General features: G+C 38.7%; 2 protein-coding genes across 2 annotated transcripts in view; one reads left to right on the top strand and one right to left on the bottom strand.

Annotated features, from left to right (window-relative positions):
• Positions 1-7,231, bottom strand: part of iqgap1 (IQ motif containing GTPase activating protein 1) — a 47,274-nt gene extending 40,043 nt beyond the window's left edge. The window contains exons 1-2 of the mRNA XM_079667191.1: positions 6,925-7,231; positions 5,557-5,659 (exon numbers count right to left, since the gene is read on the bottom strand). Of these exons, the coding sequence (XP_079523317.1) occupies positions 5,557-5,659; positions 6,925-6,970 (149 nt within the window). The 5' untranslated portion in view covers positions 6,971-7,231. The remainder of the gene's footprint in view (positions 1-5,556; positions 5,660-6,924) is intronic.
• A 3,848-nt stretch (positions 7,232-11,079) lies between these two features.
• Positions 11,080-13,425, top strand: cartl (cocaine- and amphetamine-regulated transcript-like; the record flags this gene model as incomplete). Its single annotated transcript, XM_079665663.1, has 3 exons — positions 11,080-11,388; positions 12,490-12,567; positions 13,065-13,425. The coding sequence occupies 3 exons, from the start codon at positions 11,080-11,082 to the stop codon at positions 13,170-13,172; spliced, it is 495 nt and encodes a 164-aa protein (XP_079521789.1). The 3' UTR covers positions 13,173-13,425.
• Between the last annotated feature and the right edge of the window lie 2,291 nt (positions 13,426-15,716).

The raw sequence follows: 15,716 nt of genomic DNA, 5'->3' as shown, positions 1-15,716 counted from the left end.
AAACAATCCCCCCCCTCCAAACACAAACACACACAACTATTAGCACCAGAAACTGAAAGTGAGCACACCCAAAACATCTGTAATCCTCCTCCACAGCAAGGAATGGAAGGAGAGTTTAACCAGGAAGTGACGCTAAAAAATCTAAAATGGACATCTACAACACAGATTGGGCAATAATACTATATGCTTTACTTCATTCTTCTTCTATTTATCCTACTTTCTTTACAAAAAAATTGAATAATACAATAAAAACAAGTTCTAGTTAAATATTCATTGCCAGTCTCTGTGTCTGCTCAGGGAGCTGACAGATCTTATTAGAAATAGACACACAAGAAAAGAAGGAAAAGAAGGAAAATTAAAATAAATATTAATCTCACTCACTGCACAATTACTCTCTCCTCCCCTCCCCTGAAGAATAATCAAACGCTCCTGTTCAAATTCACTGTGCTGTCACTCTACTGTCTGATCCTTCCAGCCACCGCCCCAAAGAAACTCACGTCACCCTCTAAAATAATCTTCTGAGTGAGTTATTTACTACCAGCTTCAGTGCACGTGGCGCAGGGTGTCAGGAAACTTAATTGTATGAGTCAGTTATCGACAGAGAATCTACAGCGAAACTACTTGAAACTGTTTTCTGTGCACTGATGTGATAAGGAGGGAATGTGCAGTTAGCAGTGTGCACAGATCAATAAAGTGAAGCATCTCACTGAAAACATAACATGTCCAACTGCATTCTCAGAGACTGAAGCAGCCAACTAGGATATACAGAGTAAGAGAGCGTTTTTGTTCTAATAAATTCAGAGTATAAATGCCAATAAGTTATTTGAGTACAAAAATGCTGTTTACATGATCGGTTGGTGAGAATTTGTGATTAGGTAGGAGTCATTTAAAGGTGGGGCAGGTAAGTTTGAGAAACCGGCTCGAGATACACTTTTTGTTATATTCCATGGAATGCTCTTAACATCCCGATAGCAATGAATATCTTAAGTGCTTTGACAAAAAATCCATTAAAAAAAATGTCATCTGTGGAAGCCGTAGTACTGTAAAAAGCACGACCAATCATCTGAGCCGGCCCGGCTAAAATGACTGGATGGACAACCTGCCTGTCAGCCTTCCATCTGTGCACAAACTTATCTCGTGCCCTCATTGTTCATGTGCGCGTTGGAGGAGGGGCTCTGTAAGGAAGTGGCAGATTTTTTCTAATTCTAGTGCACTCGAGCCGGTTTCTCCAAAATGACCTAGCCCACCTTTAAGTTAAAATGCCCAAATGTTCTCATACCAGCTCAATCAAATGGACATTTGCAGCTTTTTATGTTTCATATATTGGTCAATTAGACCTAGGATCCTAATTTGGTTTATTGCCAACAAGGTTGTGACGTGCAAGGAATTTGGTTTGGCTCTCGTGCATGACATAAACATAGTAGGAGAAAATGAAAAACAAAAACGGAAAACAAAAATTCAAATTCAAATTCACACTACACAATATATAAATAAAAATAAAAAAATCTAAATTTTTGAGAAATGTGCAAAGTTATCCAATAATTAACTGTAAGAATAATCAATAAAGAAAATAGTAAAAGCTATAGCCAAAGAGAAAAGTTTAGCAGCATTACAACATATTTGCAGGTGACATAGAATTCAAATATGGTGTGATAACGCACACAGCAGGCCTCAGACTGTTTCTCAGCATCTCATGGGAACATGAAAATAAGAGTGATAACACATATTTTGCATCTCTGCAGAGAGAGAGTATGAGTTCATGAAGTGCCCTTATCCATGTAGGCCTTTTGTGCTCGAACACACACCTGTAGTAGTCTTAAAGAGCCACAATGCATTGCAGCCACCCCCACAGGCTATCCGGCTCACACCCTGCTGTGCACCTGTCAGAGGCATTCCCATCATACCACGCAGCCGAGACACACACTCCCAGCATTCCTCCTCCAGCAGCAATCCCCCGCAGGCTCGGGTGTTCCCCACATAGAGCTACCTGAAAATCTGCCTGAGGGGAACACGATCGACCAATCAGGACGCTCGCAGGGTGAAAGAGCTGCATACACATCAGCAAATAACAACAAAAGTGCTTTGCTGTTCAATGCAAATTATTTCTGTTTCAGTGGAATTGGTTACACCCTTACTCACTTGAATCAAACTTTAATAAAAGAAAAATTAGGAAAAACCAAGCCCCCAGGAGGTGAGCTGGATATTGAAAACATTTCAGTAGTGGCCAAACGGTTAGTCTGTCTTTTTTGCATATATAAATTTGACTGAGCGTGACCCTCAATGACAGAGCTGATCGGAGGCGGGGCTTAGCCAAAAGAGCTAGTGCGTGTTCTATGGGCCCAAGACCCCACATGATCTGGGTACTTTTGTTTTTGAGTCAGTCCTTTTTGGCTTAATGCGCCACTGGGCATCTCTCATAGGAATGAACGGGGTCCCGCCCCGACGCCTTATCCAGTTCTCTTTATACATCCATGGAAAAAGCTAACATTGTGATTATTAAAGTCTGCACAATTTTTTCTGAATACTGCATGTGTGAGCAATGTGCATATCTTTTCCTTCTATTTTCTGAGATACAACCAATTGCTCATCATACTTTATTTACGTAGTATCTAGGCAAATTAGACTTCAACTATAACAACATATATTAACCAACAGTCATCTCAATGTGTCCAAAGACTGAATATAGTATAATAAGAAAAAAATCACTTTTCAGGTTTGACCATTTAAGAGATGTGTGCTTATGTAAATTCAAAATGTGGGCTGTGGCAACAAATGGTTGATAGCAGACTCTTCAGTTCCCATGAAAACAAGCCCTGGACCAATAACAGGAGTTCGCAGCCATACTCTGCTGGAAGTAGAGCAACAGACCTACAGTATATGGCTACAAACCACCAACAACATTATCAAGCAGTAGTATATTTCTGAAAAACAGGATTAAGTAGTCCATCTTCTGCCTTAATTACACAGCCTACACTAACCCGGGTAATCAGCTGAGCCATCAAACTTAATTTCATAACACAGTCATTCATCAAAGTAAAATCTTAATAAACCAAACGTGTTCGATCAGACTGTGTGTTAAAGACGCTAGCTTCAACAAGAAAAAAAACCTTCCTTCCTCTGAAAAATTCTACCCTGACATGCAAATGTTGGTGGGAATCCCCATCACACCACTGTCAGACTTTTGTATGTCACAAAGATTGACCAAACTGCAGCAACAAGTTATAAAGAGTTTTGACTGAGGCCATCTTTCTTTTGGCTGTAAGTGTAAAATATATATTGCTCTTATTTTATTGAGAAACGTTCAGGGAAACTTGCATGGTTTAGTTAAAGTTATTTTGGGGAATAACTGTGAGAACAAACTGAGGTAAAGCTCAGGTGAATGGAAAAAATGGGACCAGACAAAACCAAAGCCTTCCAGGAATTTCCTGAACATCACAGGTGGATGGTAAGTAATAACCGAGCAGGAGAGAGATGCCGGACATCAAACAGCTTTTTTTAATTTTATTTACAGCAGAGCGCATTTACGCCGGAACCTGTCGCTATGACAACTGTTGGTTTCTGTGGCAACAGTGGGAAATACTCTAATCAACAGGGACTGAGTCACTTCCTGTCTCGCACGGTCCTTCCTCTTTTGAATCTGCTAGTCTGCAGCGGGGTCGGCTACAGAGCCACTAAAACACGTTAACACACTGCAAACACCAACACACAGGTACATAAATGTGTGTGTGCGAGACAAACACACTTCATCTACTTCTTCATAAATTCCAATTCCAAGTATCAAATGACAAGTTTGGCTTAAGTGTGAAATATAAAGTTAATTTCTACAATAATTTAATCCATCATCATACGTGATGACACACATGATATTATTATCTATTGTTGAGGAAATAATGTCCAAAAAATCTCAGACACCTTTCATTTTTATCGCCACGTCTTTGTCATTTAGAAATGTCTAAAAAAAAAATGATATCAGTCACTAAAGAAGTAAAAGTTCTCAAATATTGTTGTTTTTGAAACACAAGCAGCTGTGTGAGGACTTTGGCAAAATAGGATATGGAAAAACTGGAAAGACTTCATGTGGAAATATCAGACCACAGAAAAGGAAATGGAGATGAATCTGTCCAAACATTGAATTCTAACTCAAGACTTGTCATTTTCTGCTTTACAGTCAGTACCAAAACACAGAGCCTAATAACCAACTGTAGCTTAAGCATCAGTGGGGATTAAATGATCAAACTGACATCCGCTGCACTGAACTGCCTAATACAACTGGGTGGACTTCCCAGTTGTTCAGTCAGATTGAGGCTCATAACAAACTCTGCGAAGTAGATCTTCCCATTGAAGAGCACCAATCCATCTCCACAATGCTCCCTTTTAACCAAAAGATATAGAGCCAACTGTATGAAACTCTTTGGAAACTTTGCTTGTAAGGCAACATGAGACCAGAAGTTGCTGTTGCACTCAAACCTGAGTCAGCAGCCTGCTGTGACTGGATGTAACCAATGGAATCAAAACTGAATTTCATTAAGCGCTTTGAGTCATTGATAAAGCGCTATAATAAATATAAGGATTATTATTATTATTATTATTATTATAATGAAATTGACTAAGAAACAGTATATAAAGTGCATGGGTCACATCATGACCAATACTTGATCCCCTTAGTAAGGTCAAGAGCGTTGAATCTTCATCAAAATTGGCCAAATGTATCATTCAAATCACAGAATAAGTAAACATAGAGAAATAAAGGAGGTCCTATACCCAGCTCTATCTAAGGTATCAACAGCAAAATTACAAAAAATGAGTAAGTGGAGGTCAAACGAACAAACTAAAGCCGAACACGAAGCCATATTTTACAGATTTCAGTTCCTATCTATCAACACAAGTGCATGACTTCTGAAGTCCAAGCAACCAGTAATTTCATTCAGAGATGCATTCTTAGCTTAATTCTTGAGAATTTCCTTCTTGTCTTAAATGTTTTTGACAGTAAAACTGATTATTTGGGGGTTTTGGTCTGTTGGTTGGACAAAAGAGCTTCTAGGAATATACGATTACAATTTTTCAAAATGTTCTGACATTTTGTAGGCATTTTTTAAAAGAACATTAATGAAATTGCCAAAGAACCCCTATTTGTTGTGGATTGTTCATGCCATGGCCAATACATGAACCCTTGGTACTGTCAGTATTGGTGCCAATCCAGTGAACTAAATCAATGCATCTGGTATCTGTATCCTGAGGATTTCCTTCTTTTCTTGTGTGTCTTTGATAGAAAAACTGATTATTTTTGGGACTGGTGGTCGGAGGAAATAAGCAATTGGAAGACTAATCTTTGGCCTCCTAATGGCAATCCTAAATTGAAATGTTCATACTTTTCTGAAATTCTTGTGGGCATTTAATTGATAAAATATTCCGTAAATATATCGATGATTCTGATAATAGCCTGTTGCAGGCCTTATTGCAGCTCTATTTCTATTTCTTTGAATCGCCGCCAGCTTTCCCCCTTTTGAGAAGCCTGAAGAGGTTTAGTCAGCAGGTGAATCATCTTTCAGCTCTTACCTTTTGGCTTCCTCCAGGTGACACAGATACTCGTAGGCCATGTTGGCCTGCCGCCGCTCATCCATCTCCTCCGCTGTTAGCCGCTCGACCCCATCCAGGACCGCTGGAGCCCAAAAAACATACACAAATGACTTTCAACTGAGGCAAAAACAGAAGTTATTATCTGATATCTGAGAGAACACTGGAACCTTTAATGAATTGACTGCCAAAGTCAAGAAAGAATAACACATTTTTATTTTTTGTTGCTGTTTTCTCCCTGGTTGCATCGCCAGGAGAAGTTTCCATCCCACTCCCAGGCCTCTCCTATATACTGAAGTGTTTTACAAAGGAAACAGGCCTCATTCATTAGTCATCTGTGTAGCAAGTTAACAAATGAGCTCAATGTGGCTCAGGGCTGCCAGACTGTAAGATGAGGGCAAGCCTTTGTCTTTAAATGGCATGCTTATTCATACGCCACAAACAAAAAACAATGCAGGGGAGTTTATGGGGTCGATTCCCGTGAGATTACACAGAGTGGAGCCGTGATCCCGCCTGCACTCAAATGTTCCCTCAAATAAGTTTTCTCCCAAATGATAGAGCGGGGGGATGGGGCACAGGAGGGCGCGCAATACAAAGAGGCCCCATTTTAGCCTCCTATCCTGTCACATCAGAGGTGGGTCAGCAGGCATCATCATCAACAGGTAAATCCTGATTTCAACAAAAACTGACAACACATGTCATAGAAATTCACAAATCACCCTTCAGCCCCAGTTTCTAGGTTCACCGTTACAATTCAAAAATGGAATGTTGGCATGTGCCTGCTAAAATAAACTACTTATTTTGTTCCATATTTGATGGGTTATAATGTGCAACCAAAGTGAAATATGGAGGCCTAATATTCACACAATCTCCACATTTTGAACCCAAGATTTTGTTCTAGTTTCTTTTAGTTTAAGTTCATTAAAAGTGATTCATGGGCGTTGGTTCAGTTAAAGTGTATGAAGAAATACAAATAAAAACCTTGCATTTGGAACATTCTGCCCTGGTTTTAATACTTGGCGTGCGTAGGTAACCACTTGGACGTTAAAAACTAACGTGTATGTGTGGAAGAAAAAGTTGTGTAAACTCTAAAAGCAGACCTACTCCCTCTTCACACTGCGATGCATTATTATTAAAAACGCGGAAGTCATAATTTAGCTGTAGCCATGCTGTCAGAAATAAAACCCAAACTGAGCATTTAGTTCAAAAACTTTTCGAAAACGTTTGAGGTGCGTTTGCATGCAGCAAAGCGGGGATCCGGGGCTGTTCTCCCCGGTAGAGTGAGGGGAAGCCGCCCGCCCACCTGCCTGTCCGCCTGCATGTCAAGGTGAGCAGAAAGAGAAAACTTACAGCCATATCTCGGCCGGAGCCCGTCTGCCTCGTCAGAAGTTGACATCCTGCTCTCTTGAGAAACGCGGCACTCTGCGCTCCACGGTTAGCTTCAGTAAAGAAGAAAAAAAAAAACTTCACGCACAACTTTGGACAGCTTGGTTCCTAAACCCTCCGTAGTCACAAAAACACTCAAATCTGACAGAAAACCGGGCAGGACATTTCGGCCCTCTTGTTCCTCCTCTGCACTTTGACTGTAGACTTTTTCTTCTTCAAACCTCACTGATGTCACTGGGTGTGTTCTTCCTAATCCTGAAGTATGCGTTTCAGGAAACAGCTCGACAGCCTCCAGGTGGACAGAGAGCTGCCACAGCGCCACCTGCTGTCCGCTGCAGGCAGGTGCAGAGGCAGGGCTCCAAGCAGGGCTCTGGGGACCCTAATTATAAGTTATTATTGTTTAGTGTTTTCATTATTTTATAGTAGAATATTATATCATCATTTTATTATCAATACAAAATGTTTACTATGAGTGTTTAATACATTTAGGGTAGTAAAACGTATGATATTGGCCTCTAAAATGTAATGGAGTAAAAGTATAAAGTAGCATATCATTGGAATAAAGTAAAGTACAATTATGTCTTAAGGATATTTACCTGAAACAACTTCTGTTCATCTTCTTAAATAAGTATTTTACTTGTATTGAGTAGCTATTACTACATAGACAGTATTTATATTGTTACATAATTAACATAGTACTTCAACCTCTGGATGATATTAAAACGGAAACAATGTTTGAAGATGAATTAGCGTTTATGGTTTACTTTCTGGAAAATACTTTTCAGTGTATGAAAAATAATATGCATGATAATTTTCAATGTTTAAAATAGTTTAAAGGGGCCCTTTTCTGCAAATGTTCAGGTTCATGTTATGCCTCTACTGTGACATGTTTGTTTACATGCTTTAATGTTCAAAAAGCTGTTTATTTTTTCCATGCTGCCTGTGCTGCAGCACCTCTTTTCACGCTCTGTCTGAAACCAAAGCCCAGTCTGCTCTGATTGGTTAGCTGGCCAGCTCTGTTGTGATTGGTCAACTGCATAGGGATGTCACTAGACTGTGGGTGTTTCTCAACCTCGAGTAAAACTGCTCCAAGCATATATACGTCATTGAGTGCCGCCGAAGTACTGTTCCAATGTCCAGCATACTTGGAATTCTACCGAGCCCGGCGTACTTCGTTTGGAGAAATTTCGAGGCTGCACATGTGTAGACTCCGCGGTCTTAAAATCCCCACAATGCTTTGTGCACGGACCAATTTCCCCAAATCTGTGGCGGGAAATGTAAGGCGGGGCCTCTAAAATGACGCACACCTGCACACTTGCTAGCCTGTTCCACTCTTTGTTTTCCGAATGCCAGGAAGGATTCTTCCTCGCTTCTGAAGCAAGTGACTCGGAAGACAGCTACCAAGCAAGCGTACTCGAGATTGAGAAACACCCAGAATATACTACAGGATGTCATGTACAATGTGTTGGAGCGCCAGCCAATAGATGCGTTAACAGTACATAACAGTAATATTACTGTTCATCACATCTTTATTAACTGAAGAGAAACTGATGATCTTATCACAGTTCTGTTCAATTGCTATTTGTCTCTATCTTATCAGACATATGTTCAGTATTCCTATAGGTCTCACTATAGTTCCAGAGACTCAGATAGAAACTGGACCTTGAGAAAAGACTAGTCAACATTTTAAAACCTACAGCTGTGACCTCAAGTCATCCTAATAAATAACATTTTAATCTGGTTTTCAGGGCAGTCACGAAACAAACCTGACTGATTTGATCTGATTGACATTTTTGAAATATGTAAACAAAAAATGTATTGATAACTCAACTTTCAAAACTAAGGAAGAGGAATATAGCCACCTTTAGAGAAAACAAATGTAGTTCTCACTTTAATCTCAGAATTCTGAGAAAAAAAACTATTTTGGTCAGATCTCCAAATCATTTTCACATGAGGCCCTAATCCTCTTCCGGAAAAAAATAAAATGTAAAAGACACATAGTTTGCCCCCCTGATCTCCACAAGCAGGTCCCCATGTCATTGAATCTCTGCAAAGGCTTTATCACCTTTGTGTAAGATCTCCATCTTGGAACAACAAGGAATGATGCATCCAATGATCCGAGGACACAGGAAGAGATATAGGGCAATAAACGGTCTGATTAACAACTTGTCCTGAGGCCTGCATTAGTCCCAAATGATCCGTTCCTGTACCTACACATTAGGCACTTCATTAAAAGATACAGAGATGGTTAAAAGATACCCAACAGGTATCGGACTGAATTTAATTAAGAAAATAGAAAAACACTTGCAAGTGAAAACACCATCTCAGACATCTACGGATTCTAAACAGCTGACATGGCAGAAAATAAAGAGAAATGTCAGTAATCCATATTTAGGACAGTACTTATGAGTATATACTTGAACAACCACACATTTGAAAAGTCCTCAATATAAAGACTTGTATTTGAGTTGTGGTGTTTAATAAAGAAATACCATCTGTCACAATGTTATGTTCCTGACATATCAGGAAAGATCACATAGTGTTATACATGTAAATGTAATTCCCACACTGTTATCTGCAGAGTTGTGCTTTTTATTTTAAAGATATCCTTTATAGGACAACTTAAAGTGCTTATTTTGCCTTTTGATTGTCCAGAAATGTGTTTTTAACGAAAGTAAAAACACTGAATAATTTTCCATCAGCTTCAATTTGGCACTGAAACTATAATGAGAGAGAGGGAGGGATTAAAAATACATGACAGCCACCCCCCCCCCCCCCCCCCCCCCCCATCTCTTTTCCGAAAAACATGGTGGGCGAGTGATTTGCCCCGAAACAAATAAAAGCAAATGCTTTTCTGTACTCTCTGTGTCTGTTTACATCTGGTGATCCGAATTGCAATGTATTTTTAAAAAAAAGTAAAAAACATAAAATCTGTTTTTAAATAAAGAATGTAAATGCCGCTGCAGTACAAAGTTTACTATTTACGGAAAAGGTTTCTAATTTTTAGGTTTTCTGAGATGATGCTTAATTTATTAATTTAATAAAATGTAAAGTGAGTCTGGAGTCATGAGTACGGTGGCTGACAGGGGCAAATAAACTACAACGGCCCAAAACGGAAGCGCTGCATAAACTAGCTTTTTAGGTACATTTCCAGTGACAGGGATTATTGGCAAATGTATCCCCGAACGTCAACAAGCGTCCGGTCCCAGCTGTGTGCATCACTTTAAGAGTCCCTGTTTCCAATTGTGTTTTGAGCTTTTATTTTTTATTTGCATTGTTTTGTATCTGCGACACACACTTAACCCTGTGAGTTGGTGAAGATGTTTCTTCATTTGCATGTGTTTCGGCATATTGATGTTTTTATTTCTGCATTGCTTTATAAAGTTTCTCCTAATGGGCCGTTGTAGCACGTTGGCCCCTGTCAGCCACCACATTTGAGGCTTCAGCTTATACAGTACCTTTCATTATAGGGAGTTTTTTTTCCAGATGAAAGTTCAGGCTTTGGAGTAATTCAGCTTGTCAATGCAAAAATAAACGTTTTAGTAATCATGCATCTTGAATCAGATAGCATTTTTAAGTCAATTTAAACTGTGATGCCATGCATAATGATTAAACTCTTCAAAAACAACATTAAAATAGCACTAATAGAAACATTAAATAGCACTCTGTTTCATTCATACACTAGCAAAATACCTTCACATTCAAAGAAAATGTCATCTTATATTAAACATTCTAAATGGATTTGTGTTGCCTTTCTTAAGCAATTTATTGGGCGGATATGAATCTTAATATTTACACTGAATGCCTTTATTTATTTTACTTACATTTTGTAGTGTATTTCTACACTATCATAATTAAATATATAAAAGTGCTGTTTCCGATCTTTGATAGATGAACTTGTTCATTACAACTAGAGATCTTAACCTATTATTCCATGTCAATATCTTTAAGTATTAGTTCCTCAGTCAGTACCTTACTTTAGCACAGTACTTGAGTACTTTCCACCACTGCAGAGAAGACGAGTTTCAAATAAATATATTCACATAATCTGGAAAACTAATATAATTTAGAAGACAGAGTGTGTTGGATTTCTCCACCCTGCAGCGCAGGCTCTCCTGTATGTTCCTCCTGCAGTGGCCTCTCGGGCGGGGCTATGCGAGCCCATATAAGAGTGGTGGATGTCCGGTGGTTGGAGGGAGATCTCCTGTGGACCGGCAACGACTCTCTGCTCCACCACCACTGATCTGCTGCCTCTTGCCAGGACCCCCGCCCTCCTCCTCCGGCAGCACCACGGATAGCTCCGGGATGCTCCGCGGGATGCTGTTCCTCGGCCTGCTCTCCGTCCTGTGTCACGGCCAGGCGTCACAGGAAGTGTCCGCCGAGGACTTGAGAGCGGACAGACCCGAGCCGGCCACAGACAGAGACCTGGTCAGTATCTGGACATGCTCCACCCGTGTTGGTTTATGGAGAAAAGTTAATAGTGTGGTTCAAAAGATAAAGATCCCTGAAGCTAAACTTTTGCAGAATGAACAACCTGTTGAAGATTGTATATGCATGTGTCTATCAGATTTAGCTTTTTTTTTGCAAAAGTGTGTGCAAAAAGCCTTTGGACATCCCCTGTTTATTTTTCTTTGGATTTTATAGAATATTTATTTCCCTGCAAAAGAGGAAACATTCACAGAAATATACCATTATTAAATCTATGTGTTATAGTTATACACAATAGATTGACAGTCAACATACATAAACGTTTTATGATAGGAATTCAAACGTTGGTTGTACTTGGTCTTTAAAATGAGGATGCATGTGGAGTTTTCATTGAAATGTACTCATGTATTGGTCAGAGGTTATTTTTTCAACCTTATTTTAACACTGATTTTCCACCTAAACTCTACCTACCCATCATACTGCAGCTAATCTATGTTCAAACCCACACTCCATTGTTGTAACTTCTGGTACAAATCCATCAAATGGAACTTTGGTAAATGTGTGTAAAAGATGAACAATATAAAAAATGGCACAATGGTTTTAATTGGGTCCTCAATAAAGAATTACAGACACAGAACACTGGCCTACAGTTTAAAAAAGTATATTATTAATTGAAAGAAACCTAGCTGGACCCTCCTGTTGTGTTTGTGTCCCCCCCCCCCCCACCCTTATTTTGGTGTTCCCTGTACATTTTGGCCGTTCTGTTTTAACTGCTCTAAATGTATTAATCACATTTATCATCAACATATTTTCATAACACCCTTTTACTATGTCTCAGACTACTGGTGTCCATGAATAACTGCAGTGAATATACAGAATCAATGTTATATGTTATGCCTGCTGTGGAGGATATCATAAGGCCTTGAAGCAATCAAATCAAACAATATTTATGATGATGAAAGTAGTACATACATATATGATTTGACCCGAACCAACAGGAGGGTTACGTTGATATTTAAATGTTTTAGATATGAACTTTCACAAACAGCTTGAATTGGATACATTTGTCTATTTTTTTGCAATCTATTCTTTGCTGAGCAGATCGAAGTACTGGAGGCTCTGCTGGGCAGGATGCATGACCGGAGTCCTTCCACTGAAAAGAGAGGAACCATTGCACTGGTAACGTCATTATTTATGGATGCAGCAATACCTTATGTCCCTATAATTTTGTAATTTAAAGATTAGTGTAAGACATTCCTATACATTGTTTGCATTACTCAATCACTACTGTTAAATTAAACCAGTAATTAAAAGATAAGGAGAAAAGTGTTTTACTTGGCGCAATTACAGCCTTGCTGCCCGACTCCAATTAGCTGAAAGAGAGCAATTTAAAGCTTTAATCCTTCTGAAGTGAGACAAAACCAGCTAATGAACAAGACTTAATTATTCCTCTGAAAAATGCTGGAATGATTAACATGTCACCCTCTTTCTCTTGTGTCATACATCAGAAGAAGAACTGAGAATAGGAACAATGACTCAAATCTAATATACTGTATAATGGAAAGACCTTAAGGTGTCAATTAATATTAATAATGAAGTACTTCCTGCCAGTGTTGCAGGAACAACCTTTTTCAAAGTTTTTATTGTTTATTAATGTCCTCTCCACCTCCCCTCAGTGCGGGATGGGGGCCCGGTGTGCCATGAAGTTCGGGCCCCGCATCGGGAAGCTGTGTGACTGCGGCCGAGGAGCCAACTGCAACTCCTACCTGCTCAAGTGCATCTGAAACGCTGAGGACTTTCATTTTGTTTTCCACAAACCCAGCATCACTTGTGCAGGACAAAACATCCTCTATGCCCTCAGGAGGCTTCAATAAACTGAGTGGAACATCATCTCAGTGTCTAACTTCATCATTTATATCCGTTATGCAGCGTCGCTGTTTGGGCAGCTGCTTGCCTGAGGATAAGCATGGATTTTGTAATGATGACTGATAATTGACGGCTGCATGTAAATGTTTTATGTTCAATAAACAAATGTATCAACAACTCTTATGTTTTTTATTAGTCAATGTTTACTCGTAGGATTGCAAGCTCCATTTTGCCGTATTCATTTGAGGGATGAATCAAGTTTTGATTTTTTTTTTAAAAACATATATAAATTCTGAAATGTTATGGTAACTTTTTGTCCATATTGGGGCTTTAGACATAGTATCTTGGATTTGTATTAATCTATTTTCTGGTGACCCTTTTCTTAAAATTAAGAAATTATGGGATCAAATCAAATAAAAAAACAACATAATATAAAACTCTCCAGCAGAAAGCAGATAGATATTCATTTATACACCACAATACAACAATGTTTCAATTATTTAAATGCAATTGAATGGTTTAAACACATGAAAATGCTTTAGGTTTTCCATTAAGAATGGGAAATGTCAACATAAATGCTTTGACCTCATGAAAAGTTTGCACTGCCCCCATAACAGGATACATGAAGTGTTCAGCTGAAATATAAATGAGAGCTTTTGACAGTCTGTCAGTAATCCTGGACATGTCTGTCATTTAGAAATAATAATCAAGTCAGCTGTCTCAGGCTTCTCACCTATTGAAGGCGTTTCAATCTGCTCTGTTTTCTGAGTGATCACTTCAGAGTTAAGTTTCTAAACTGGCTTATTATGGCATAGCTGGAAAAGGACTTAGATACTTAAAATGAGTGAAAGTAGTCAAACCAAAGTGTAGGAAAACAGATTAATAAAATATGAAATTGTCCTGCATTAAAACAAAGTAATTACACAACATATAAGAATGTATTGCAACAGTACAGGAATTAGGTCAAACAAAATCATAAAAAGAAGTACAAACATATCTTTGAACAGCGAATAATCTATATTGCCAAACAAAAAGATAGTCCGACAATCTGTGAAAGTGTCTGTGAAGAAAATATATTTTAAATAGTTTACATACATTTAAAAATGTCTGAAATGTAACACAGGATGAGGAAACTGAAGAGACCTTGCCTCGCTTATATGATGTTTCCCAATAAATCACACCACTATCAACTCCATCGTTGATTGACTCTACTTTCAAAAAAAAGCCCATGTTCTGTAACAAAGATGAAAACATTATATTAAAGGTCACCTATCATGCTATTTTTAGGCAATAGCATAGAAATAAAAATAAAAAATAATAAAATATAAATAATAAAATAATAAATAAAAAATAAAAATAATATATAAAAAACTGTCTAAAAAGTGTTTTGGTCAAAAAACCAAACAGATCGACCATTCTAGCCATGCCTCATATCCCTCTATTTCACTTTCTGTTCCAAAAGTGCTGATTCTGGGTATAAACAGGTCTCTCTTGAGAATGAGACCCTGTGTCTCAATGAGATGTTCACCTGTATAAATAAAGGTTTTTTAAACTGAAAAATAAATAAAAGTAAGAGGGGGCGGAGCATATGCCGGCTCATGCGGGACCTGGCAGATACTGTCTAAAATGCTGCGGTGATGAAACGCAACGATTATTAGATCAAGGATTATTTAAAAAGCTCCTTATATCCGTTAGCTTGGCTAGTTAGCACCATATGCTAACCACAACGATCTCTGGTAGATACCCACCAGTGCTCGAGCTCTCTCGCGAACGCACACAAAATGGCTCGTGCCACACACACACAGAGCAGAGCTTGAATGAAACACAGAGACCCAGAAGTAAGCTACTTGTACTCACGAGGTCTATTATTTGCAGAATCCCTATCGCTTTCAGTTGGTTTTGATTGAGTGTCCACACGTGGACGTTTAAGGACTAAAAAACGATCCATTTTTGACTTTGCTGTTAGCAAATAATTTGGCACTCTAGCTAACAGGAAGTCACTCAAGTGTCACAAAGTGATTTAGCCTATGGATAGGTCAAAAATCGAATGGGTGCTGGCCATTGGCCTAATCATATCACCTGTGTTGGCTTTATGTTTTTGGTCAAACATTTGTTTGTTTCACATTTGCATTGATGTAATCAATACTTTTTCTAATTTAATTTAATAAAAATAATAATAATAATTTTCCAAAAAAAACGAAAAAAAACCCAACACATTTCTTGGGGGTGCTTTGGCAATCCTGGGGGGTGCTTCAGCACCCCCTAGCTCCCCCCTGGCGCCGCCCCTGCATAGCCATGATGATAATTATGTCTTACCTTTGTTGTTTTGTGATCAAAAGTTGTGTTCAAGGGCATAACAACGGTTAATCCAATGTCTGTGTAACTTTAAAATGATTACTGATAATCCATAATTACAATTATAAATAATAAACGCAATAAACGGATCGTTAGCCGACCGGAGC

This window comes from Notothenia rossii (assembly GCF_949606895.1).
Source record: "Notothenia rossii genome assembly, chromosome: 2".
NCBI lineage: Eukaryota > Metazoa > Chordata > Actinopteri > Perciformes > Nototheniidae > Notothenia > Notothenia rossii.
This window is presented reverse-complemented; position numbering and strand designations above follow the sequence as displayed.